At 46.2% G+C, this 25,782-nt stretch overlaps 1 protein-coding gene across 1 annotated transcript; it reads right to left on the bottom strand.

The window, feature by feature from the left end:
- Nucleotides 1-1,100: 1,100 nt before the first annotated feature.
- CCND1 (cyclin D1) lies at nt 1,101-20,895 on the bottom strand. Its single transcript, XM_052811932.1, has 7 exons — nt 20,476-20,895; nt 20,249-20,372; nt 18,522-18,905; nt 16,515-16,730; nt 15,690-15,849; nt 10,061-10,209; nt 1,101-4,500 (listed from the first exon to the last, which is right to left on the bottom strand). Exons 3-7 carry the CDS (start codon nt 18,717-18,719, stop codon nt 4,345-4,347), a joined length of 879 nt encoding a protein of 292 aa, XP_052667892.1. The 5' UTR covers nt 18,720-18,905; nt 20,249-20,372; nt 20,476-20,895; the 3' UTR covers nt 1,101-4,344.
- Nucleotides 20,896-25,782: the final 4,887 nt, after the last annotated feature.

Below are 25,782 nucleotides of genomic sequence, written 5' to 3'. Positions count from 1 at the left end.
TCTGCCTGAAATGACTGGGAAACTAAGCTAATACGAGCTCAAGTGGGATTCTTCTGCTGCAGATGGTTTCCCATCTATTTGTAACTGCACCGAGACAAACTTATTTTGCACTAGACCATGATTAACATGTTAGGTGTTATCTCAGGAGTTTCATTTTCATTTCCTTTGCTGTACTTACTTACTGCATAGAATCAATTGTAATGTGAAGTTCAGTCCATGGGAAACTCAGGAGGCAGATACTAGATTTCTAATTTGCGACAGGAGAGACAAGCCCTTGACGTTTTATGTAGAGTGGTTTGTTGGGTTTTTTTTTCAGCAGAAATATTTTCATAGGGTAAATAGTTAAATACACAGGTTAGAAGGTTGACTATCTCCACAAAGAATAAGCTGTTTCTGCTGTGTTCGGCTCTCACAATAATTGATAATGTGCATTCCCAGTTTTCAGAGATACTTTGGAATGTGAATTGGGACACAGGTTAGAATTTTTTCTCATTTTACTTTAAAATCATATATAATTTCTGTCCTTGTAGGTTCAGTTCCTTTTTACGTATTTTTAGTAGGCTTTTACATTTTTCAGGTTTATTCCTTATTATCTTAGTGATACAATAGTAAGAGGCAAAAGCTGTGTATGAGGGGAAGGGATGGAAAAGAAGGCAGGTTAACCTTACTGCTTTTAAAACAAACTATCTTCTTTAAAGGTATGCTAGGACACAAAACCTTACACTGATAAATAAATACAAACAAGCATTCTGTACCATCCAACACCTACTTTATTTTACCTTTTATTGACAAGAACCACCAAATGGTATTTTACTCTGAGTAATTACCTTAGATGTTTTAAAAGAAAGTCTTCAGAAAAAAAAAATATTTTGCTTCTTTAAAAATACACATTACTGTCACAGGCAGTCGCCTACCCATTGCTAAAAACGCCTACGGTTTCCTAAAATAACGACAAAGGGTTTTCAGCATCGCAACTATTAAAGCACGGAGTCAAAACCAGAAAACGTCATGTGGTTTACTCACTGCATCAGGTAGTTACTACCATTCAGCATTTCATGAAGGCAATTAAAAAAAAAAAAAAAGACGACAATAAGCAGACATTGGGTTTTACCAATTTTATTTCTAGACTTTAGTTTTTTTTGCTGGAAACTTGTCTGTTACAGGTCTGTTGGTGAAAATGTGCATTTCAGACCAGTGATGCCAATAAGTACAATATAAAAATGTACAAATCTGAATTGCTTGCTTACTACAGATTGTTATAATAATGTGACAAATAAAGCATCTCTGTTGGCACATGAACCCACTTATCTGGATTTGGCCTTTTAGTACATACAATATTTTAAAGAAATTTGCAGTACACACTGCCACTCAGTGTAACACATAATATAACCAACAAGCACTAACTCAATAATCATGTTTGGTTCAGAGACACAGAGATGCCACAAACAGAAGTGTTTTATGAGGTAAGCAGTAAGAAATGTTCCTGAAATTTGGACAGAATGTATCCAGTCCTCCTGGGTCCTGCGACTGCTAGTAGCATTGCAATGCTTTATTTCTGCACTATGTAGGATCTTAACTGCATTTGCCTCAAAATGAGTTCTAATTCTGTTTTGGTTTAGCAGCATACAGGCAACAGCTAGATTATTCTTCAGCATACAACTCTGTTAGCTGGCTTATTTATGAGATTTACAGGCTTTTTAAATTAGCATTATGCTATAATTAAAAAAAAAAACCAACAAAAAACTAGTATATCATAACAGATTAAACACACAAAATACTTAGAGTTCCAGAAGATAACCTATAATACCAAATGATGTGTCCCAACTGATGGGAAACCACATCAGGTGGCATACAAGAGTTATATTATAATGCACCTTTCATATATCAATGTGGCTAATAACACAGCTTAAAACTACTATGATAATAAACCCCAGATCAGACAAAGAATCCAGCTTTATAGAATGCATAACAAAAAAAACTGACATTACTTGATCTTCTGAAATGTCTGCTGTTTTTAAATTAATGCAACCTAGTTGCAAATCGCGAGACCCATTCAGAATAACGTTCGATGCATTTCCGTTTGCAGTAGAACTATGAGGCACTGTGTACGAACATTAAAACCTGGTCTAGACATGGTTAACTGAAGTATGAGGTATTGTGAAACAGGAACCTTTTTGGAATAGAGCAGTAATCACATTAAGTAAAAATTGATCACATAAAAAATCTACAAAAAAATGATGTCAATAATATAATTTTCTATGAGAAAATTAAAACCTATAACATGGCAGTATATGACATTGTATAACAAAAAAAAAAAACTGATCCACAAAATAGCAGCAAAACACAATGACAAAGATACAGAAAAGCAATGTTAATTTTTTTTTTCAAACCATGCTGGGAATTTATCCATAGCAGCTCAATAAAAATGGAGCATCCACTCCTTTTCTTTTCTTTTTCTTTTTTTTTTAAATTTTTAATTTTTTTTCTTTTTTCTTTTTTTTGTTGTTTTTTTTGTTGTTTTGTTTTTTTACAATCAACACCTTAGCGGCAGTTTTCTCACATACATTTCACCATCACATTCTCCTCGAGCATCAACTTCAACAGCTATGTCCACGTCCCTTCAGCTACTTTCTAAAATAATAATAAAAAGATACATAGCCAAGATGTGCAAATTTTCTATTTGTAGCTAAATAAAAAAATGGGGCATATACTGGAATAAGAACTTCTTTCAAGTACTCCAATTTTCATATCTATTAACTATGGCGTTTTTTTTCATGGTTAGACTGCTTTTGAAAATGTATAGGAAGGGGCCAAATAGACTGCTTTGTTTTGGGTTTGTTCTCTGAAGCGTGTCCTTTTTTCTTTAATAAGCTGTGTTAAAACTGCAACATCAAGGGTAGAAAGATTTTTTTTAAAAAGGGGCGATTGCATTATTTTACAAATCATACTGGCCTTACGAACATCCTCTGCAATAAATATTCTTTTTAGCCTTAACTATAAATTATATATTTTAGTGTTTAAAAACCTTCAGTTGTAAAACATCTAGCGACAATCCTTAAACTATGTGTCCTATATGTGAACCTTTAAGGCCCCTAATTTATAAAGATGAGTTGGCACCAAAGGATTCTAAACTTCAACTTTTCTATAGAAAAGGATAGGAAGATATCCTGGCAATTTGTGAATGCAATTTCTCTCACTGGAACACAACCTTCGGGAAAAAAAAAAAAAATCACCTCTCCTCTAACACCATAGTTAAATGCACTTGCTTTGCAATTCCAAGTTTGCGAACAAGCACTTATATATTTCCAAACCATTCCATTAAAAAAAAATTCCCACACAATAAAAGAATGTATTTCCTATATCTAATGGACTGAAAGTGCTTTGAATGGAATGGTTTTAGAATATTACAAACAAACAAAAAAAAAAAAGACTGAACTGTGGATTGAACCTGACCATAATTAGGCTGAATATCTGTGGGGTCAGACCAGCATTTTTACACAGGTAACTACAAAAATATGAAGATTACAAAAATATAATATATTATGTCACTATTTCGGTTTCTCTTTATAATAGAGTATCGTATGAGTAGTACATTGGCCTTCCCCAACAATGCTAAGCTGGAACCCTACAAATGCCTTATGCACAGGCAATCCACAGGCACAAAAAAAGATTAACATATAATAATGCTGCATACTAACATACACTAACTTATGGGTTATGTTAACCATTTATAAGGTGAAGAGGATAAAAAAAACCTAAGGAAATAAAATAAACATTTACAGATGAATTATAAAGTGACTAAATGCATAAGCAAGCAAGATACAGAAAAGCCTAGAACTGCGTTAAAGCTATGCTTTTTAAAGAAAAAAAAAGAATATTTCATTTACTATCTAAAAAAAAAACCCTCTTCTACTTTAAAAATGGTTGGTTGGTTTGTTTTATATGTAAGAAATCAAATCTAATACCTCCCCTGGAGACATTTTGTGTGTTAATGCCTATTTTTACAACATACAGACAAGAACACTTTAATATAAAAACTAGTTGATTATTATTGTATAAAATCCTCTATTTTTGTAGCACAAACCCCTGGGGGTAATGCAAATACTATTTTTTTCTTTTTTTAAGACAGTTTTTGGGGTATTTTTTGTTTATTTGTTTGTTTGAAGTCACAGATGGAAGGGAGACAGAGCAAGAAAAAATATAACAAGACTGGTTTTCCCTTCTGGTATAAAAATGTCCTGGAGAAAAGGGTTTCTGGGGGGGAGATCCTGATGCTGATTCCTTCTCAGATGCCCTTTCTTTGTCTGCTTTTCTCGCCAAGCAAACCCATTAGAAGAAGTCCTCTTAAATGTTCACATCTCGCACATCAGTGGGTGTGCAGGAAAGGTCTGCTTCATCCTCTACAGTCTTTGTTTCTGAAGATACGTTGTGCTGCTGTGCCTGACGTAGACTGGATTCAAGGAGGGATTCAATCTGTTCTTGGCAGGCTCGTAAACAATCCTAGAGAAGATTAAATGGAAGGAGAAAAAGACCCAGAGTCCTTTAGAAAAACAGTAAGATCACAGACCAAATACCATTTCTTGAAAAAGCAAGAGAAATACAATCAAGTTATCTGGGAGGGCAGCAGACTGAAAGGAGTGTGGGAAGAGCAAGAGAAACACCGGACAGTGAAAGGATTGGATGGGCTACCCCGTTTTCTGCAGGATGCTAGCCTGGATCCAGACTTCAGCAACTAACTCTTGCCATCTTCTAATTAACGGCCTGGGTGAGCATCTCCATACGTGGTCCTCTGGTCAAACCACGACTGCTGTTTTGTTCTTAGTCTCAGCTCGTAGGTCTACAACTGAACGTGACGGACGCTCCGCTACAGTGACACGTGTCGTAACTAAGCCGGGCAGGACCTTGACACAGTAAGATGTTGTAGCTTGCACTACTACTTTTCTGCCTGTGCCGTTAAACACTTCAGCAGTTCTGTAAAAGTCCATTCATACTATCTTTTACCTCACTGTCCTTTATACCTTTTGAAAAAATAGGAACAGTCTGACTGGACAGCAGAGTGAATCAATCAAAATTAAATGAGTGGAGGTGCAAAGACATGAAACTGGGCTGGAGGCAGAGCTGGTCCACGATTTCTACTTGTACCACAGAAACACTTTGGCAGAACAGTCTACTAGAAATGACGGTCATAAACAGTGATTTTTCCCAGGCTGAGTTCTGGTAATATGAAGTTCTTAGATAGAAGTGTCATAAATATATTTAGATATACGTGCCCAAAGTTGCCTGCCAACTGCTGCTATGTCCAGCAGTGGGCAGCTCAAGTTAGCTAACTGATTTCTATACTCGGAAAGCATCTGAACAGAAAAATGTACCAGACTGCATGACCCCAAAATGGAGAGATCTGTCAGAAGCACCAATAAACACCTTCATAACCGTGCATTACAAAGTGCTGCCAAGCTTTCAGTTTGCTACCACGTTCACCTTGAAATCACAGTCAGGGTGAGTTCTCTTTCCCTTGCTTCAAAAGCATTTTCTCAGAGCTGAATGTGCACACAGTCCTCCTGAGCGTTCAGGAAGGTGCAAGGGCCTTGCCGCTTGCACAGACTTTGGCGTAAATTAAAAGCATAAAGCACCAAGCAGGATCACGTCTCCTGTGGGGACTTCCCCCAGGCATTAAACCATACCATGAGTAGATATATCCAATTCTACTTATCAATCTACAGCAATTAGAACTGGAGAAGGCCTGTTCAACCTGTCCAACTTTCTGCAAGTTATGGTCGTGTTCTTCAGAGCCATGCACATCCATTGCAACGACACAGAAATGGTGCCTTAAATAGGCAAAACAATCACACGACATTTTGCCAAAATTCCTCCAGTGTGCTGTTTACTCATAGCTTTATAACAAACATCATAAGCTTTTTCCCAACATATTTAACTCTGTGTATTAAGGACTTTGAAGTTTCCTTTCAGTATTGCCTTTTCTGATTTAACCTATGACATGTGTTAGCCCTTGCGGTGAACCCAGTCTTCCATGATAAATTGCCGTCAAAAGTGTTAGGATGTGCATGACTGAGAATGAATGTTGTTTTCCTGAGAGGGTGACCTGCCTGCTGTTTTCTTTATTTCCCAGTTTCAATTCTGCCTTCATTCAGAGGCTTCTTGTGTGATCTACCAGCTTTTCACTGATTCCACTACCACAAGAATCTCCTCTGCCACCAATAAGGGCACATGGCGTTTGGGGTAAAATAAGATTAGAAACCCAAGCAAACAATTCTCTGCAAGTCCTTTCTGAGAGAGAGGGAGGTTAATCCTACCTCTAAGCAGATCAGACCATCAGTTACAGCTCACTGAAAACACATAACCTATGACCTTTTCTGGTTTAAACCCTAGTGTAATATTTCCTCTTGACAGAGACACACAGCGTTTTAAATGACAAAAAGAAACGCCTCATATCCTAAAGTCATCATGCCTTTGGCTCCTACATACCTCTGGCCTTCACAATAAGATAGATCTCTATGAAGTCCTTTCACCCCTTCTCAAGATATGACGGATCAAGCCTGACTGTAAGGCTTCTACTGGCATGTCCTGTACCATGCACCTCAGTCACACTTGGAATTAGATATATTAAAGAGCAGTACATGAATACAGGTTTAGGTATTTTTGGTTTTACAAATCCAGGCACTTTTGAGGATAATTCTGTTTTAACAAGGTAGCATGTTCAGTGTTCCAAACAGAAAGCCAATTTATTTTCAGAGCAAAATGAACCCTGCTGGCTTTTTTCTTTTTTTCTGGGGGGGGTGGGTGGGTGGGGGGGGGGTGGGATATGTTTTGGTGGGGGTTTTGTGCCTTTTTTTTTTTTTTTTAATCCTAACCATTTGCATATAGCGTGTTTGAGCTCTGAAAACTAAAACCATTCAAAAGAATTTCTACAAATACCTTTTCTTCTCCCTCTGGAGTCCAGTCATGAATAATTACATAGGACTATGTAATTTAAAGGTAATTTTTGACCACAGAATTTTTTTTCCTGTGAGATTCTCAGAGTACGGCATGTTGTAACTGTATTTTTTAAAAACATAATCTTTACCATTTATTATGAACAGACTATGTCTTAAGCTGCAGCTGAATGAAAAATATTTTTTTAATGTTTTAGGCATTTTTGTTCATTTCTTATTCAGATGACTATTAGATTAATAGTTTGTCTGCAGGAATTATTAGAGCTAGAAAAATAACTGCAAAATATAAAATTCACTGTGAACAACCTCACCAAAGCTTCTTTCATTCTCAGTACTTCTGAACACTGAAACATACAAATACAAAACTTGTGCATTACTCTGATAACTTCTCCCAACAACTTTTCTGCTTCACTACCCAAATTTTCAATGCCCACAGTTTGTTCAAGGTCACAAACCCTTCCTGGATTAATTAAGCTCCTCAGTGAAAAAAAAAAATAAAGACTTGCTAGCTTAACTGATGTGGTCAAATACCTTTAACACACACAGTAGACATGATCAGACTCCAGGGTCAGATACTAAAGGAAACAAACAACAACAAAAAAGAAACTGCTTGGAAATCCTTTGTTACAGCCTGACCCGTTCTGGATAACAAGCACATGTTTCAAGGTGCCTCTGAGTAGAGGCAGGCGGGAGACGAATTCCAATGTACTAACAGACAGCATGGAAACCCAATCTAATCTAGTTTAGCAAATTTCTGGCCTGGAAATGAATGTCAGGTAAAATTCAATCTGTTTGGATGATGGGGTCAAGAATAGAATGATGGAAGACAGCCCAAGACTTCTAATTGTGATTATCTGACTTCTAATTACCCCTGATCAAAGGCAAAATGGGAAATTGGACTCCTACCAACGTAAACATGAACCATAAAGGAATTCCGATCAGGTGATACTCATTTTACTTTAGATTCAGCTTTCTTTGAGACTAAAGGTAAAAAAGTGTAATTATATAACCTGAAATCCAACAGACCAGCTGCTCTAGCTAATAGATAATCAGGGAGAATGTTAGCCATGTTATAATGCATGCTCTTAATATTTCAAGACAATCCAATATAAAGCGTATTCATTTGTGCGGTCTGACACGGGGAACCATCGCTGTGGAGTAACAAACTTCATATACTTGCTAGTGAAATAAGATAATAGGAACAGCATTCGATACCATGGATTACATAGGCACATCTTACGGGAAGTTCTCTATGCAGGGGAATCATGCTATGCGTGAAACCAAGCAGTCTTCTCTACTCAAAGCAATAGTAGTGAAAGAGGCTGTTTCCTTATTCAGTTACAAACACAACAGTGTGTGTGTGTATATATATATATACACGTATAAACTTATGATGCTTATTTTCTGTAGCAACCTATACCAAAACCTTACTTGTAACTCTAGCTGCTCTAACACATAAATATATTTAGCAATGAAAGCCGGAGGGAAGTTCCTTCCTTTTAAAGCTGTTAACTTTGAGTGCAGGTCATACAAATTGTGGCCTTGCAATGACTCTGGACAATAAAAAAGAAATAAGCAAGAATTCTCCTTCTTGCTAGAACTGCTTTCTTTTCTTTTAAAAGAGCTCTGTCATCAACTAAGTCAAGTCACATAAGGACATGCTGTTGTTCTCCAAGATGTGAGAGAATCTACTTCCAATGCTCTGTATCAGGAATGATTAAATAATGTTGTTTGAATCAGATACTGTCAGAATAGATAGCAAGCCTAGTATTTTTCCTCAGTACCTGCTTCAAAGATCTCGCACTGGATAGTGACCAACCATACACTGAAATATCTACGTTGTTCACAAACTGGCTAAAAGCATTACACGTACATACCAAACTGAGCAGCATTTTATTTCAGCATTTGAAGTTCTTATAGTATTTAACATTTCAGCACTGGATCCGTATTACTTTAGGTGCAGTAATATAAATGGCAAAAATAACACGCTCAATACTGAGGCATTGTTAAGGTGATCAAAATAGTAAGCTGGGGTATCCTATTTGTCAGCAATTGTTTCACATAGTCTATCAAAAGTAAAATACTTTTTGTGAATAATTAATTATGATGCATTCATCTTTCCAGAAATCACTCACTCCTGTCAACAAAGCCCAATTATACAAACCTAGTTTTGCAGCGTCTGGACTAGTACAGTTCTCTATGTATTTAAATTATTAACATGTAAAATAATTTAACAGCATCTCAAAGATTCTGCCGCTAACCACAGAGTTGTCTTTATTTGACTCATTGTCCAGCGCTTGGAGACCTCACAAGAACCTTTTTAAAGCATCTATTTATTGGTCTTCCACATTGTTACAAAACAAAGCTCAACTCTGCCCCAACTTCACACACCATTATGACATGGATCATTGACTTTAGGTCTTCCTTGTAGGCTCCCTTCCTGGCCCATTCACTCATGAAAGGTTTATTGCTCACTAGTTACTGATGTGCATCTCCTGGAAGCTGCAGGGCAAAATGAGAGTCCTGTGAGGACCATCTACCTTGTCAGAAAGTCGTGGGACAAGCATTTGTTCCGAAAAGGAATTCAATACCAGCTACTGTGCAGGTCTAGCACGTAATAAACCAAATTAGATCATTAGAACTCTTTTAAGAAGGGCTTTTTCACACCACTTGGCACAATAAAAGGCCTCAAGAATGGTCAAAGATAAGGTCAGAGATACCACCAGGTCTCAGTAACTATTTCCTCGTCTTATTTTCAAAGTTTTGTTTTACACAGACTCCTGGTTTAATTACCTACAACGAAACACAGCCTCTGCAATGTCCTAAATCGATGCAGGGGTTCCTTTGCTTTGTCAGATACGCCTCTCTTACAAACATTAGAGCTGGATGTGGCATTCCTATCGGTGAACTGCAGCAGCGTAATCACAGATTATTAATGGATATAATGACAGCTAAATAACTAGGACGGACACAAGAGAACACGTTCAAAAACCCCACTCTGAGGTTTTGACTTTTATCAAGATTTACTGTCAGATTAGCTACTATGCAGTAAGCAGGCATTCATTCTTAAAACTCTAAGGCAGGAGATCAACCGAGAGAAAGTCACTTACCGGATCACATTTGATAACTTGTGATAGGAAATGTGTGAGGCATTGATAGGAGAGGAAAGTGTTAGTGTTCCCCAGATGCAGGCCTTGCACAGCTGCTACCACACTGCCAGCTGCGATCATGGAAGGTGGGTTTGAAATAAATTTAATATCTGTATGAAGAAAGGAGAGAAAAAAAAAAGACTGAAATGATTGCTTTAGGAGAAGCCTGCCCATACACATACACTCTTCTACCAGCATGGCTTCAGCTGCCAACCATTGCATCCGAAAAGGTAGGGAAAATTGTGAGCAGAAAGGTGCCTCCTGCTCTCAACTACTACAGGTCCAAACCTGTAAACACTTATCCACATGAGCAACTGTACTTCAGCGAGTAGCCCTTCCTAGCACTAAGCCTGGGAGGCCATTCATCACTTCGAGGTATTTTTATCATAAGCAGGGCCCCCACTCTTCAAACGTTAAAATACTTTGCTCATGTGAATAATGCCACTGGGGTCAATGGCACTATACATCTGAGAAAACCTGTTCGCATTCTTAAGTGTTTCGCATGATCAGATCCTAGGTGCACTCTAACAAGGAGTCCTCAGGCCCCTTAAAGCAGAAACCTTTGCACTGACATTCAAAGGAATATAGCTTTAATGAACAACAACATCAACAAAAAGAAAGAAAGAGAAAGACTGCTTAACCCTGTCAGGAGGCAGATAATCCATATTTAAATTAAGGTTTCATCTTAAAAATGCTTTGTCTCAACCTAGTCTCTTGTCAGTGGCTGCCATCCATCCTGGCAACAGGGATTTAATGTAAATGTGGCATAACTAAGTGACGGGGGTCCCAAGAATTGGCGGACAATCAGTTACATTCTGATGTGACACCATGCTGACAAGAGGCTGGGCCCCCTTCCAGACTGCATTGCTGTAGGTCTCTCCACAAAGCCACTCCCATGATTCCTTAAGGGGCTATCTCTGCCATTTAGCATGTTTTTGGTTTGGTTTTTGTTTTGTTTTGTTGGGGTTTTTAATAAGAATAATCCACATTTTAATGCTAAGACTCTTTCTGCTGAACAGGAATGCGTTTGATCCGTGGCAGCGTACACCTTGGAGGAAAATCGGAAACAAAGGAAGTAAGTGGCACAAGTAAACGTCCAATTTTGTGAGGAAGAAAGGGAAATGCCACATAATACACAAGAACCTGAGATACATTCCTTCAGCTTTTATCAGAATACAACTTCCTCTGGGTTGAAAAAATATAAACCATCTGTCAAACCCTTGAATGAAATCAAAGGAATGGACAGCTTAGAGGGCTCAGTGGAACAGTTTAAGTATTAAATCATGCATCTCCTTTATTATGATAAAATAACTTTTGTGTAAATGTTTTAGCAGTGAAACTAAAGACTTCGGGACTCTATGAAAGAAAGTCCTCTCTCTGAATCTATTCATATACCTCTGACGCTCCATTGTAGCCCTGACCAATACCCACCTTCAAAGGGGCATTTCGCCCAGCATTCTACGGACCTTCAAAATTAAACCGATACGATGAATTGTGGCCAAACTTTTGTGATGCGCTGCCAGCGAAAAGGCAAGCTTGATCTAAAGTCATCTCAGTTACGTTACCATGCTTCAAATAAATTTAGTTTAGCCCCTTTTCGGAATCTGCCCCATTCCCGGGCAGATTAACGTACACCCACCTTCTAGCAAGCTTCTGTCATTCCCCAAAGTCAGAGTAGTCCAGGCTGCTTATTGACACTATACGCATTCCAAAGCCAGTCCCCTAACTGAAATACTGACACACCGTTGCAGGTAGACTTCAGAAATGAGGGATTTCAGTAGGCAAGCGTGAATTCCACCAAGACTGGGTTGCTCACAGGGGGTACGGTGGCAGCGCGTTCGCAACACTATTTACCCAACTCCACAAACAGAACATGACCAAAATGTTTCAGTTTAATGAGCCTGTCCTGACAGGATCACGTTTGGGATTAATATTTGCGTTCTTCTTTTAAATGGGGCAGTAAACAAGAACATGAATTCATAGTCGCACCCTCATTCTTTCCAAGGTGGAAAAGTGATAATGAAGTTTAAATGACCAGTTTGTGTCTGTCCCTATAACCACTCCAGACAAGCAGCATGGACTGCCTTTTTGTTGCAACTCAACAAGGAATTATTTGTGGCAGAGGCCACTAATTTCAGCATATTAATCAGGGGGCCCCTCTCGCCTGTAATTGGATGCCCCCAAGTGAAGAGTGTGGCATCATTGTCAGCCTCCATCGCCTCATCTTGCGCTATTGAGCGCTCAGGAACAAGGGGGCTTCGGTGAGATGAATTAGACCTGACACAGCCACAATGGGGTAGGGGGCCCCATCAATTGAAGCACACATCCCCAGTAGCCTATCTGAGACTTCATCCAAAAAGAATAAACAACTTCAGCGTTGTTAAAAAGAGAGAGAGAGAGAGAGAGAGGAGGGGGAGGAGAGAGAAGAATGCCAGCCACCCTGAAGGGAGGACAAAGCAGGCATATAGGCGCTGCAGCGCTTTAAAAAAAATTCCTAACAAGGCGAGTCACCCCTTTTCCTTTTTAAATGGAGCAGCAATTCCATCCGTCTGGAGAGCTGGGGGCTATGAATGAAAATCTTTTCATTGAGGCAAATCAAAACTGCGAACATAAATCACTTGCTGCAAGATGCAACAGGTTCCAACTGGTCACATACCTTGAGACTTCCAATTTTATAAAGGCCAGAGAATAGGAGAATTGTAACACGCTTGTTTCAAAGGGGGATCTTTCTTTCTCCATCCGAGAGGAGGAAAGCAACAACAATAATAATAGCAATAATAATAATATAAAAGGAGCCCGGTATGTTTTGATAACCGGAGGAACATAATGAAATGCTGAAGCTCCAATATTTGTTGCTATTCATTGTTATGCTTGTATAGAGCTGCAGTTCTCCCTCAACACTGGTCTTAACTTGGGCCAAAAGAGGCCTGCTTCCTTTTGAGCTCTCCCTGCCTTGCTCGGCCATGCCAAAGCCCCATTCATTAAGCTCAATTATGTGTTAACTTCAAACAACCCCTGGTAATCTTTTTTTTTTTTTTTTTTGCTTTTTCTCCTGAACCTACCACAGCACAAAGACGTCCTTTGGTGAAAATGGATTTTTCGAAACTAAACCAAATCAAACAAATCCACTTCTACTAGCCAGGCAACTGAAGAGGGAGCTTAGAAGGAATTCCCCTCAACTTCACCTTGCAGCGTAACCTTCTCTTTCTGGAGCAAACACATACGCACTCATCTACAAACACTTCTACAGCCTTCACCTTGTTAAGCCAACTGGCGGAGATTTTATTTTCTAAGCAAGGCCTATTTTGCCGTCTCTTCTTAGGAGACCCTCCTTTACGGTAGAGGACGCAGGCTGTACTTCAAGCAAAGGATATACTGCACTTGCCCCCGAGGCCACTTAAGCGAGTGTCAGTATTTCCAGTGGACTTTGGATTGGGCCCCACAGCATCCAGGCAGCACAACGCATTTGCAGTCCATCTAGGTTCATTTTGGCAAGGGGAAATACAACACAACCCAGCAACAGCAAAGCAAAGTCCAGATGCTACTTAAGCCACATGTGATCTTCACTAGCCAACAAAGGAGTCATGAGGAAAGCAAGAGGTAGAGAAAATCCTGACATCCAAAAATAACAATAAAAATACAGAGCCTAGTGGCAGCCTTCCTGAGCGCTCTTTCCCCAGGCAATATTCCCAGCTTCAATAGGGAGCTGTAGAGGGCCCCAATTCTGGTGAGCTCAGCACTGTTTTTTTTAAAAGCTAAGTAAAACTCCCAGAACATGGTTCTCATTTACTGATCCATTCTCCAGCTGTGGTGTGTAGCAGTGTTAAATAAAGGCTCTGGATGTGCTTCCTAAAAGAAACATAACAACACCGACAGTAGATCAAAGTACTGGACTCTTAGCAAGTCTCCAACCTTTGAACTACTCTTGTTTTCATCCCTGTCATTGCCAACACAACAATCTAGGTTAAACATCCCCATATCCAAAGGGGAGGCCGGGTAGCTGTTCTTTTTAGCTAGCAGCCGAGGAAGCTTCCAACTTAGCAACTCTCGCCTTCGAAGTCACAGCAGCCTTATCTGGTAGAATCTGGCATGAAGAGTTATGTCTGATTTTCCCAAAATGTTGCTGCAGGTAGTTTGAAGGCTGGCTGAAGGTTGTAGCGCTCTGAACACCGAGCATTATTCCAGGCAACCTAACTTACGAACTGCCCGTTATGCTGATGTTAGGCCCAAGATGAAGCGCAATGCCAGTGTTTATAAATTTCTCTTTCACGGCTCGGTCGTTCCATCTTTAGGCCTCGCAGTGGGGCCGATTCTGTGAAATAAAATTTTTCTTCCGAGCGCCTGCAATCTTTCTTCAATCTTTTTATACCAAATCCATCTCTGGAAAATAAACTACACAACATTAATTTGTGCCACTGGCCACACACATCCCAATGAGGTTTTCGAGTGTGGATACCTCTTTCTCAAGTCCACATGCAGGCCTGACCTCTTTTTTTAGCACAACTGCTACTGAATATTACCGTTTACTAAAGCGCTGTATCTCCTTTACACTAAGTTTTTATCAGTGTCAACAGAGTGTCTGGCATTCCTCTTTACGTGCTACTGCAAAAGCACATTTGCTTTGGCCGCTTTTTCTTCCTTCTTCTTTTGCCATTCCTGGATTGGTCTCGCCATGCTAAAAGAAAACGCGCTGAACACGGTTTGTTTGAACAGAGTATCTTCCCTCTAGAATTTCTTTTGTCCCTGCTCCTCCACTCTGTCCTGTGGGAACAGCGAGATGTGGAGAACAGACAGACGCTTCTAAAACTTTTTTCCTTCCCGCTTGCTAGGGTTCAGTGGGTGAAGCCGGTACACGTACAAATGCGCACACACACGGTCCACGTGCAAACATGGAACTTCAAAGAACCAGCGCGCGCGCACGCACGGTGCCCTTGAAACCAAAGATCAGGCCTCTGCAAACCTGGCCTAGCGAACAGTCGGCGTCTTTGGAGGCCGGCCCTGCACATGGCTTCAGCACAGCACGTGGTCAGAAGGGTGCAGATGGCAGCGGCTCGGTCCTGTGCCAGGAAAGCCTCCGTGCCGCGTGGCCCTCCTCCAATCCACCAGCCACCGAGGAGGGGGGAAGAGGCAACTTGAAGAGGGAAGTTTTAAAACCCCCACGCAGAGCTATTCACAAGCAAAATCTCCCTCCGCCTTTAAAAACTGTCTTAAGAATGAATCCACGCGGGCAGGGATTCCCCGTACAGGGCAGTAAGCCTTTTGCAGCCCCCACATAAAACCCGGCGTACAGAGGTGAAGAAATCGTGCCACGCTGAGCTGCGACTCCACGGCTAAGCTACAAAGAGGGGGGGTACTTCTCCCTCCCTGACACCACCACAGATCTCAACTCAGAAGCAAAATATCTTAGGAAAAAACTTACCTCTGCAAAGTAATCCACCTTCTGCAAACAAGGGGCAATAATCGGGGCTTAAACTACCTCCCCGCAGCTCTGTGAGCTCGCTTTAGACCACGGCTACGGGAAGCTTTATAAGCCGGGGGGTAGGTGCGTGTAGGGGAGCAACACGCTTTGCTTAACGTGCAGGGCTCATACCTGTAGCGCACAGAGCCACAAAAGTCTGAGCATGTTTACGGATGATCTGCTTGGTGTCCTCTGCCAGAGGCATTTTAGTAAGGAAATGTTCAATGAAATCGTGGGGGGTCATTGCAGCCAGATTCCATTTCAGCTTATTCACCAGAAGCAGCTCCATTTGCTGCAAAGACAAGAAGGAGGGAAGGGGGAAGAAGAGAAGAGGAAGGAGAAGAGGGAAAAACGTGGTTAGCTCCGCTCACACACGCTCCGGCGAGCACAATCCGCAGCTGGGCCGGTCAGCTCTCGGCCGAACCCGCTTCCCCGCCTGGGGGTGCGCGGAGGGGGAAAAGGGGGGGGGGGGGGGGTCGGAAGTCCTGCCGCGGCTGAGCCCCGGGATGGGGAAGGGGAAGAGGAAGGGGAAGGTGCCGGGTCGCCCCCCGCCGGGAAGCGCCGGCCGCAGCCCCCAGCGCGGCCGCCAGGGGGCGCCAAGGCAGCGCGGTGGCGGCGGGTCCGGCCGGGGAAGCGGCGGGGACGGGGGGGGGGGGGACGGGGGACGGGGGGGTCGGTCCCGACCCCGGCCACGGCTCCGGCTCCGACTCCGGCCCCGCTCTCTTCCCGGGCCGCCAGCGGGGTTAGTTAGAGCTCCTGCGGCCACGGGGAGCGATCCCCGCTGGAGGGGAGGCAGCCCCCTCCCCGCCTGCCCCGGTGGCGGAGGGGCTCTGTAATCGGCGTTTTTTTGGTTTGGGGGCTTTTTTGTTTGTTTGTTCGGTTGGTTTTTTGGTTTGGTTTGGGTTTGGGGTGGTTTGTTTTTTTTTTTTTTCCTGAGGTGATTAAACGTGAAATTACCAGTAATTCGTCGGGTCTAATGGAGTTATCTGTATAAATGCACAGTTTTTCTGCGGTCAGAGGAATAGTTTCCTTCATTTTTGAAGCCACAAACATGCAGGTAGCTCCGAGCAATTGCAATCGGCTTTTCTTGAGGGGTTCAAACGACAAAAATCTGTCCAAATAATTCATAGCCAAGGGGAAAACTTCTTCTTCGCACTTCTGCTCCTCGCAGACCTGGAAGAAGGAGAGAGATCGTTGAAGAATAATTTAATATAGGCGAAAGCTAGGCTTGTCCCGCTGCCCTCCTCTTCCCTCCCCCCCTCACCCCCCCCAGGCTTTGCAGGGCAAGGTTGAAGGAGACGAGGGGGAAAATGCAGTTGGGGGAAACGGATAAATAAGGGAAAACCAGAGGCATCAAAGAAAATGAAAGAGAAAGTCACGAGTGACAAAGTGGGGAGAAATGTGGCGATAGAAATCCGCAAGCGATTCGTGGTAAAAAGGGGGGGGGGGGGGTCGAAGAGGAGGTCTGTCCCCATCTTTCCAACCCCTAGAACAAATTTTAAAAAAGGGGGAAAAAAAAAAAGGCAAGCGGAGGAAAATGCGAACCCCCGTGTCTGGGAATGGGGTGCAGAGCCGGGCTTGCCCTCGGATTTATTTATTTCGCTTTTATTTTTTTCATCTAATTTGCTGTTGTGCTGCCGATTCCCCTCTCTGGTCGAGACACAAAGGTGGCGTCCAGCCTCATTTCCCCAGACGTCATCTTTTCAAAAAATATTTAAAAATATTTAAAAAATTATTCGAGCTCTCAAAAAAGGTTGAAAATGAAGCGGCGGGGGTCCTTTACCGAGCCCCGTGCCGATGGTCCTGCTGGGGGGCTCCGGGGAGACCCCCCGAAGTAAAATTCACCGCCTCCCTCTCTCGCCCTGCAGCACAGCCGGGCGCGACATTTCCCAGAGCAAGGCAGGGCGCTGCGCTTTCAAAAATTAATTAAAAATAGATCGCGGGCGCCCAGGGCTTCCGAAAAAGCATGAAAATGTAGCCCAGCTCCTGGGGCTCCCGCTGGGAGCCCCCCCAGACGTGTCTCGCCAGGGGACGAGGCCCTTTCCAACTCGCTTTTCCCAGGCGACCTTGCAGATCGCCGCCGCAGCACAAGCATGCCTTTGAGGGGTGACCACAGCTCCAGCCTCTCTTCGCGCTGAACAAAGAAACTTTCACCCTGCAACTCCCCCCAAGAAAGCCCGGAGCCCCTCCGGTCGGTCCCCCTGCCCGCAGCCCCAGCGGGGTCCCCCGGCCCCCGACCTTCTTTCCCCCGGCCCCCTTCCCCCGCTTCCCCCCCGCAACACACACAGACACACACACACACACCCTTGGCTTGCTCCCCGGGACTTTCTTAATTTTTTCTCCCGATTAATAAACACTTTTGCTTTGCAAATAAAAGAACAAAGATGGCGCATAATACTGGCACGGGTAACCACTTGCATACGTGTACAAGGATATTAATTTAAAATAAAATCCCCAGAAAAAATTAACTGGCAGGCTTTCCCGGCGGCCCCGCACAGCGCGGCCGGGGGTTCGGCAACCGGGGCCGCTCCCCGGCGTGGCGGCGGGGGGGGGGGGGGAACCCACGGTCGAACGGGCCCTTCTCCGCTCTCCCCTCCGCCGGTCCCGCCTTGCCCCGACGGCCGGAAAAAAATGCCGGGGGACCCCGCGACCCCCCGACGCCGTGTACCGGGCTTGGGGGTGAAGGGGGAACGGGAGACGAGGACGGTCATCCGCCGCCCCTCGGCGGTGGGAGCCGACTGCTGCAGCGGGGATAAAGAAGCGGTAATAACGGCGGAAAACCCGGGCACCGTCCCCTCGGTACACGCGGGCGTCTCCGAAGGCAGAGCAACGTGTGCCGCGCCGGGGAACTTATTTCGGGGGGGGGGGGGGGGGGGGCAGGAGGAGCTGGGGGAGCAGCTCGGCGGCTTAATTCATTTCGGTGCTGCCGAAGCTTGCAAAGCAAAATCGCCGAAAGATACAAACCTCCAACATCCAAGTGGCAACTATTTTCCTCATATATGGCAAGATTTCTTTCTGCACGCACTTGAAGTAGGAGACGGAGGGCGAGCAGGTCTCCTCCGCCTTCAGCATTGTCTGCAGCACCCTGTCATTGAGGAGGTTGGCATCTAGGTAGGCTCGTCGGATGGTCTCCACCTCGCAGCACAGCAGCTGATGTTCCATGTCTGCCTCCGTCGTCTCGGGTCAGTTTTTCTGCAGCAGGACTGAGTCAGTCGCTCGCTCGCTCCCTCTCTTCCCCTTCCAGGAGTCCCTTGGATGCTGCTTCTGCTACTGCCGCTACAGCCCTCTGGAGGCTGCAAAACTTTCTAACTTCCAACAAAACTCTCCTGTATAGTCCCTGTGACGTTACTGTTGTTAAGCAGAGATCAAAGCACGAGAGAGAATGAGAAAGAGAGAGAGAGAGAGCCAAAAGCAAGGGGCAGAGCCCTAAAGCCATCCCATAGGCTTCAAGTCCTTCCCCTTTGCTTAGCTTATAGAGAGCAGGGGTTTAATGCAAATGCAAATGAGACAAGGGCTTGCTTTCTTCAAGGGCAAGGGAGAGGTGGGGGAAACCCAAATTGTCTCTTCAGTGTATCATGCATAATTTTAAAAATGGAGCGAGTTCTGCAGTGGGAGCCAAATGATGAATGGGGCTAGGCCACACACAGACACGCAGGGATATAAATACAAGGAGACTTGGTTGGTATTATTTTACTGGGGGCGCCGAGGAGGGGGAGCAGGGCAGTACCGGTGCGTCGCTCTTCATTATCAATTATTATTATTATTGCCGTCGCCGACGCATACCTGCGATATCTGTCGTTTCAAAAGGCGCGCTCCCAACCTCAACTCCCAGTCTTTGTAGTTGATTCCCAAGGGAAAAAGCTTTCTCCCATTTCCTCAGTCCTGTTTTTTCCCAGCCTAGATGGTTTTGCTGCACGCCAGAATTTTAAAGGAATTGGGGTCTCCCCCACCTCTGTCAAGACGGTGCTTTTTCTTCTCTCCTTCTTTTTTTTTTTTTTTTTACACCTCTTTCCTTTCACTTTAAAGTTTTTACCCCCCAAAAGGGGCACAGAGGTGGCAGGGGACAGGACGATAGCTAATCTGAGCCGCAGTCGGCGGCAGCGCACGCCGGGCAGGCCGCACTCGGCACCCCACCCCCACTGCTCACAGCCACCCAGAAAAAATATCCCAGCAGAGCAGCAAAATGGTGGCCAGAGCTTCCTCCAGCACCTACAGGGAGATGAATTGGGGGGGGGAGAGGAAGGAGGGAGGTACCGGCAGCCGCCGGAGCCTGCCGGGGCCTCATCCGACACGCCGTGCCGCCAGGACAGCCTGTCCACGCGTGACGTGCAACAGCGGGGCCCCACCGTAAATAACTCCCATTCCCTGGCTGAACTGCTTGTACCTGAAAACACTTTGCTTTGCTTTGTTTCTAATAAAAAAAAGAGTTTCTTTTAAACTCACTTTTCCAGGGGCTGATAGGGGAGCTTGGGGCCCGGTGGAGAATCCCGGCGGTGAAGGCAATGTACCACCACACGGGAGAAACGACTTGTCCTGCACCAAAGTGGAACGGGGAGGAGCGGGAAGGCCGTAAAGTGGGGTTCACGCTGCCTTCTGCCTGCCCACCCCTCAAAACCTGAGCGCTCGGATTTAACCTCAGCCTCGGTGCTTTAGCATCACCTGCGTGCGGCACCGATAGCGGGAATACCTACCGGTGGTACGGCGCTCGCGGCAGCATCGCCGGCAGGCGTCGGGGCAGTGGAAGGGTCTCCTGGCCGTGGAGGACATGCTGTGGTAGACATGCCGTGGAGTCATACAGCATCTCTCTTGCATGACCTGCGGGGAAAGCAGTGCCAAAGATCACAGGGCATGTTGTTGCACAGTTGTGTGTTTATGTAATCTCTTTGCATGAAATATCTGCCCATCTTTCTTAGTTTACCCGTTTGCTCGACCATTTGTCTCCATTTTGTCTTCGTCTCTTAGGAGGATGTCGGACACCCGGGGATCTCAGTTCCCCTTGCGCGCCGCAGCCCGTGGGGCGAATCTGGACGGTTTCTCAGCGAGGAAGCTGTCCCCTGCCTGCGTCCCTCCGCCTGCCTATTGTGCTTCATACGCAGGACATGCACTTCTGTTTTCACAACTTCAGTTGGCCGGGGAGGTTTTAATTTTTAATGAAGAAACACGCCATGACCCTGCACTCCCGGACCGGAATTCGGCCTGCCCGTGACGCACAACTTGGGGGGATCCTATTTAATTGACTTCCCTGCCACCTTTCTGGGGAGCAGCTGCTTTGGGGGTGCAAGCAAAGCCCTCGGGGGGGGGGGGGGGCCGGTCCCGGTCCCCCTGGCTGATGCCACTTCTTTGCCTCCAAACATTTGCTCCTGACCACGTCGCCCTGCCCAGGACCACGCATCCTCTCTCCCAGCCCGGCGCAGCGCCCACGCCGCCAGCATCCTCACCCTCGCGGTGCCTCCCGGTTAGGGTGGGCTTCGTGAGGGTGTGTGTCCCCCCCCTCCCCTTTACTCTTCCAGCAACGAGGCCGGTGTTTCATTCATAAAAGCTCCCCCCCGGCGGGGCGCGGGGCTCCCCGGCGGGAGGTGCCGGCGGCGGGGAGCGGCGCTGGCCCGGGGCCCGGGGGAGCCCCCGGCGGGGCGGCGCGGGGCGGCGCGGCCGCAGGAAGCGGCCATTAGCGTGAGCCAATGGGGGCGCCGGGTTGTTACCAGGCGGATCGGGCAGATCTCGGCGCGGGGGGCTCGCCCGGTCCACGCCGAGACAAAAGGGGGAACTTGGGCTCAAGTAACCACAGCCGCCGACGGCGGGGCCGGCGTTCGTCCCGTTCGTTGTTCCCCCCCCCCCCCCCCGCCACGCTCGTCCCGGTGACGGCTCCGGGCTCCGCCTCTGCTCACCGCACCTGCCCGGACCCGGGGCAGGCAGGTCCCGCTACCTGCCCCCGTCCCCGCCTGAGCCGCCCTCCGGCCTGCCCCGCGTTACCGGCTTCCCCCAGCGCGCCCCTTAACGGGCTCCCAACCGGCACAGCAGCGGCACCGACCGGAGCCCCGGGGTTGCCTACGCGGTTCCCCGCCCGTCCCCCCAGGGCGGGGGGGGGGGGGTGCGTGCTTAACGGGCGTGCCGCCTCCTGCCCCGCTGCCTAACGCGCCCAGCCCGCGGCGGACGCTCCCGGCGAGGAGGAGGAGGACGATGGGGGGGGGGGGGGGAAGCCGCCGCCGCCGCCGCCGCCGTTCAATCGCCCCCGGGGGCTTCCGACGGCGCTTCCTTCCTGCCCGCCCGCCTCTCCCCTTCCCCGCCTTTCCCCTCCCCTCCCCGCGGCGCCCGCTGCCGGGGATCGCCGCTCCCGGCCGGCACTTTCTCATGATGTCATCCCGCCCCGCGCCGCCGCCGCTGACAAAAAGGGCGGCCGGCCCGGCCCGGCCCGGCCCGCCACCCATGCCGGGGACGCGCGGGTGCGCGGCCCCCGTTGCGCGGGGGCGCGCATTCCTCGCGTGCCGCCGCCGCCCGCCGTAATGTTTCGAAAAGCCGCGCAGCGCGCCCCCCCCCCCCCCCCCCCGCTCCGGTGGGGGCGACACGGCCCCGAGCGGATTAAACCGGCGCAAACGGGTGGGGTTGGGCGGGAGCGGCGTCCCGCTGGCCACGGCTTCCAACCCTGAGTGCTTCCACCTTGGCTCTCCTGCCTGTCACCTGCTTTCCTTCACTGCTGCCTCTAATTATGTCCTGCTAACGAGGCAGGAGGTGCCCCCCCCCCCCCCCCCCCCGTTGATGAGGTCCCCGTGGTGCTGCGGGGTCCGGTGAGGAGAGCGGCCCGGGTACGGCCCAGCTCCTGTGGTGGCGTAGCCGCCCGCCATGTTGTCCCCTTGGGACGTGCACCCACAGGGCCTGGTGCACAGCCGCGCGTCTTCGGGATGGATCTGAGAGGCGCCCGGGCCGTCTCCCTTGGTCGGACGGGTGCTTATGGGTGAGCTGCTCCTCGGAGGCATCGCTGGAGAAGCGGGTGCTGAGCTCCAGCACCCGGAGGAGCGGCAGGGCCGCGGGGCAGCTCTCCCGCCTTTCCACCCACCCAAAACGCAGGCCCGCCGTGTGGGGCCTGCGGAGGGAGGGATTTGAAGGAGCAAAGCTCACGGCGGGGGGAACCATCGCCAAGTTGGGGAGAGGCGCGAGGCTGGGCGGGAGGGAGGGTGAGGCCGGTGCGGAGCCGGGGGCGGCCGGCCGGGGTGTCCTGAGGCGAGGAGGCATCGCTGGTGGGAGCGGACAGGCAGGGACGGACCACAGCCGCCTTCCAGAGCTGATGGGAATTAGCCTAAGTTCAGCCTGGACAGTGGAGGTAAGAAAGTGGAGAGGGGAGGCGACAGGGCTGAGGACAGGGGAAGAAAAAGGAAGGAAACGAGGGCTGGTTTTGTTTCTTTCTTCGTCAAGGGAAACTTCATGTTTGGCCGTGCCAGAAATGAGCCGGTGGAAGGAGAGGCAGCAAAGGAAGCCTGACAGACAGCATCAAGGTGAATAGACAATGTCTTTAAGCACTCATGTCCTCAAAGTGAAAATGTTTCAGTGGAAAATATTTTGATTTTAAAACCAGCAGCTACAGTTTCTCTTTTGCTAGGCACTGTTAACCCAGAGTCCTCAGCTGACAGTACGCATTTGGTAACACATCAGCATGAAAATGACCAACATAGATGCTGGTGTTTGATATGGATTAGTGAGCTATGAAAAAGCACATCTTAGCCACATAGAGCATTTAAACTTGATTTACAAGGTAGCAAAGGAACATTTTCGCCATTCCCCAAACTGACACTTGCTGTGTGTAGTATCGCAAGGCAATTTAAGGGCACATTATAAATACCGTTAGAAGTTTGTTGTAGAATTGGATATTGGTGGTAGTTTTTGAAGCACAGTGTTACTATTTTTCATCTCTCTCTTTACGAATATTGCAAAACAAAAAATACAGGGAGATGTTTCATAGCGATTATAGGTTCAGTTCTGCTCCCACTGAAGTCAGCAGCCGTTGGGTTGCTGTAATGGGACAGATTGCTGATGTGATGGTATGCTTGGGGTGGGGCGACAGACAGTTTACTGGAATGATCCCTATGCTGTGTTATTCATTAGTGGCAAAGTCCTAATCAAATTTTGCAGACTACCTTGCATAATTCCCGCTAAGCGTCACTAAATCAGTATCATATATGCTGCAGAAAAGCTATTTCAGGAATGTCTTAGGTGTCGTCGTCTTACGGGTTTTTTTGCCTCCCTCTGCCAGAAAAGATGCGTTAGTAATTGTGATCCAAACTATCAGATAGGCTGGGCTGGTGGGGTAGCTCCGTGGAGGCAGATTTGCTTCCTGGCTAAATGCATAGGCTCCAGAGAGAGATAGCTGCAGAGATCAACACACATCCCTGTGCGCTTTTCTGTGCGGTAAAAAGGTGTGATGATAGAAGCTTATTTGGGGACTCTCTGGTCTAAATACAAATGATATCTGGCACATTTGTTGTCACCGTCTCCACCATCAGTTCTCCAGCTCTCCCAGAGCCCAGAACCGAGTCTATCCAGCCACACACTGCATTTCTCGTTTCAGTCCACTGCCCTGTCTGCTCTTTCTCCACTTGCCTGAAAGTGGTAAGTCTGCTTGCTGCATCTTTGTGACACACCCTCCGAGTAAAAGCGGTGCAAATAACCTCTGGGGCCAGATTTTTGGGGATGCTCAGCACTTCTTGACTCCAATTTAAGCCAGTGGCAGTTCTAGGGGTCATTTCTTCAGTAAATCAGGCACCTGGTTCCCCTGTAAGATCCTCGCCTTCTTTAAGGTCCCAGTTCTTGGTACGTTAACTTGGGACGGAAGGAGAGGCTTTCAAAATCAAAGTCCTATCGACATCTGACACCCACCTAAATTGTTTCCATGTTCACTCATCCTTTCTGTTGCCTTAAAATCAAGTCCCATTTTTGGGAAGCTCATCTGCCTTGTTTCAGAACTTCTTGAATATTGCTGTTGAATACATTTGGTTGAACAACCGCGATGACCAGAAGAACTTAGCTCTTACTACCTAACGTTTCTCACCATGCAATGTTCTCCACTGGGGGCCAAGAGAAGGTGAGGATGAGGAGAGAAAGAAACATGCTTCACTTAAAAGCGGTGGAGTGGATAATGTAAATGATTAGGATTTAGGATATTTCACTGAAAGAGCTGCAGTTCAGTAGCACGAACAATCCCGGAAAGTCTCCTTCGCTTCTGATGTTCTGCAAATGACTTTCCCAACTCTTTCTAAGCTGGTGGGCAGTGTCGTGCCCCCAGCAAGAGGAGAGCCTTGCTGTTTGCTGCAGCGAGACCCTGGAAGCTGAGATTGCTGTAGTCACCTGCAAGATGTTTCCATCCCTCAAACCGTTTTGAAAACCTCAGCCGTTTTACTCCTTGGTTGTAAAGTGGATTGGCACCTCTCTGAAGGACAAGTATGCGTTCTTTGAACATTTAGTAAAAATCATTTGGCTCAAAACCAAGTCTAAAACACTGGATTATAATTTTGACCTGAAGCATAGATGACAAAATGATAAATTTGCAAAACTCAGGCATTTTTCAGAGCACATGAATTCAATGGAAGTATTACCATCAACATCAAAGGGAGCAGGATTGAACCTGTAATGTATAGCACTAATGACTACAATCAAATAAACTCATATTGCCTGGGTTTTCTACCATCTTTTGCCTTGTGTGTGTGTGTGTGTGCGCACTTTTATGTGTGTGCCAAATGAGTGGATCCAGAGTGCTACCGTTTCGAATCTGGGGCAGTTGTACTAGATTGGTAAAAATATAAATAATGATGCAGGGTGACAAGCTTTGGGGAGTCTGGTCTACTTGATCCATAAATCAGAAAAGTGAAGAACTGAAAACCTTGAAAGATGAAATTATAGTCTTAGTGAAGTCTTCAGAAATACTTATACTTAATTTGATGTGCTTGTGGCAACTGGTATTTTTTTACTTACTTGCAGTGCAGCTCAATTTGATTAAAAATGAGTGTGGAATAGCATATCTTTGGGGAAACACATGATCCTAGAGTTACATCTTTGTATACTATTTACTTTATATGCTTTTTGCTGTGTCTGGAATAGTGCGTAATGTCAGCAGTAGCTGTTTTGTCCCCTCTGGTTAGTTCTTACCTGACTAGCTCTCCACGGAGAGCTACAGCTAGTGACAGAAGAGAATGTAAGGTATGATAATAGCCTCTTATTTAACTCAATTGAATTTCTTTTG

This window comes from Harpia harpyja, chromosome 16 (genome assembly GCF_026419915.1).
Source record: "Harpia harpyja isolate bHarHar1 chromosome 16, bHarHar1 primary haplotype, whole genome shotgun sequence".
NCBI classification, from domain to species: Eukaryota; Metazoa; Chordata; class Aves; order Accipitriformes; family Accipitridae; genus Harpia; species Harpia harpyja.
The sequence above is the reverse complement of the archived record's forward strand: the minus strand, read 5'-3'. Positions and strand labels throughout refer to the sequence as shown.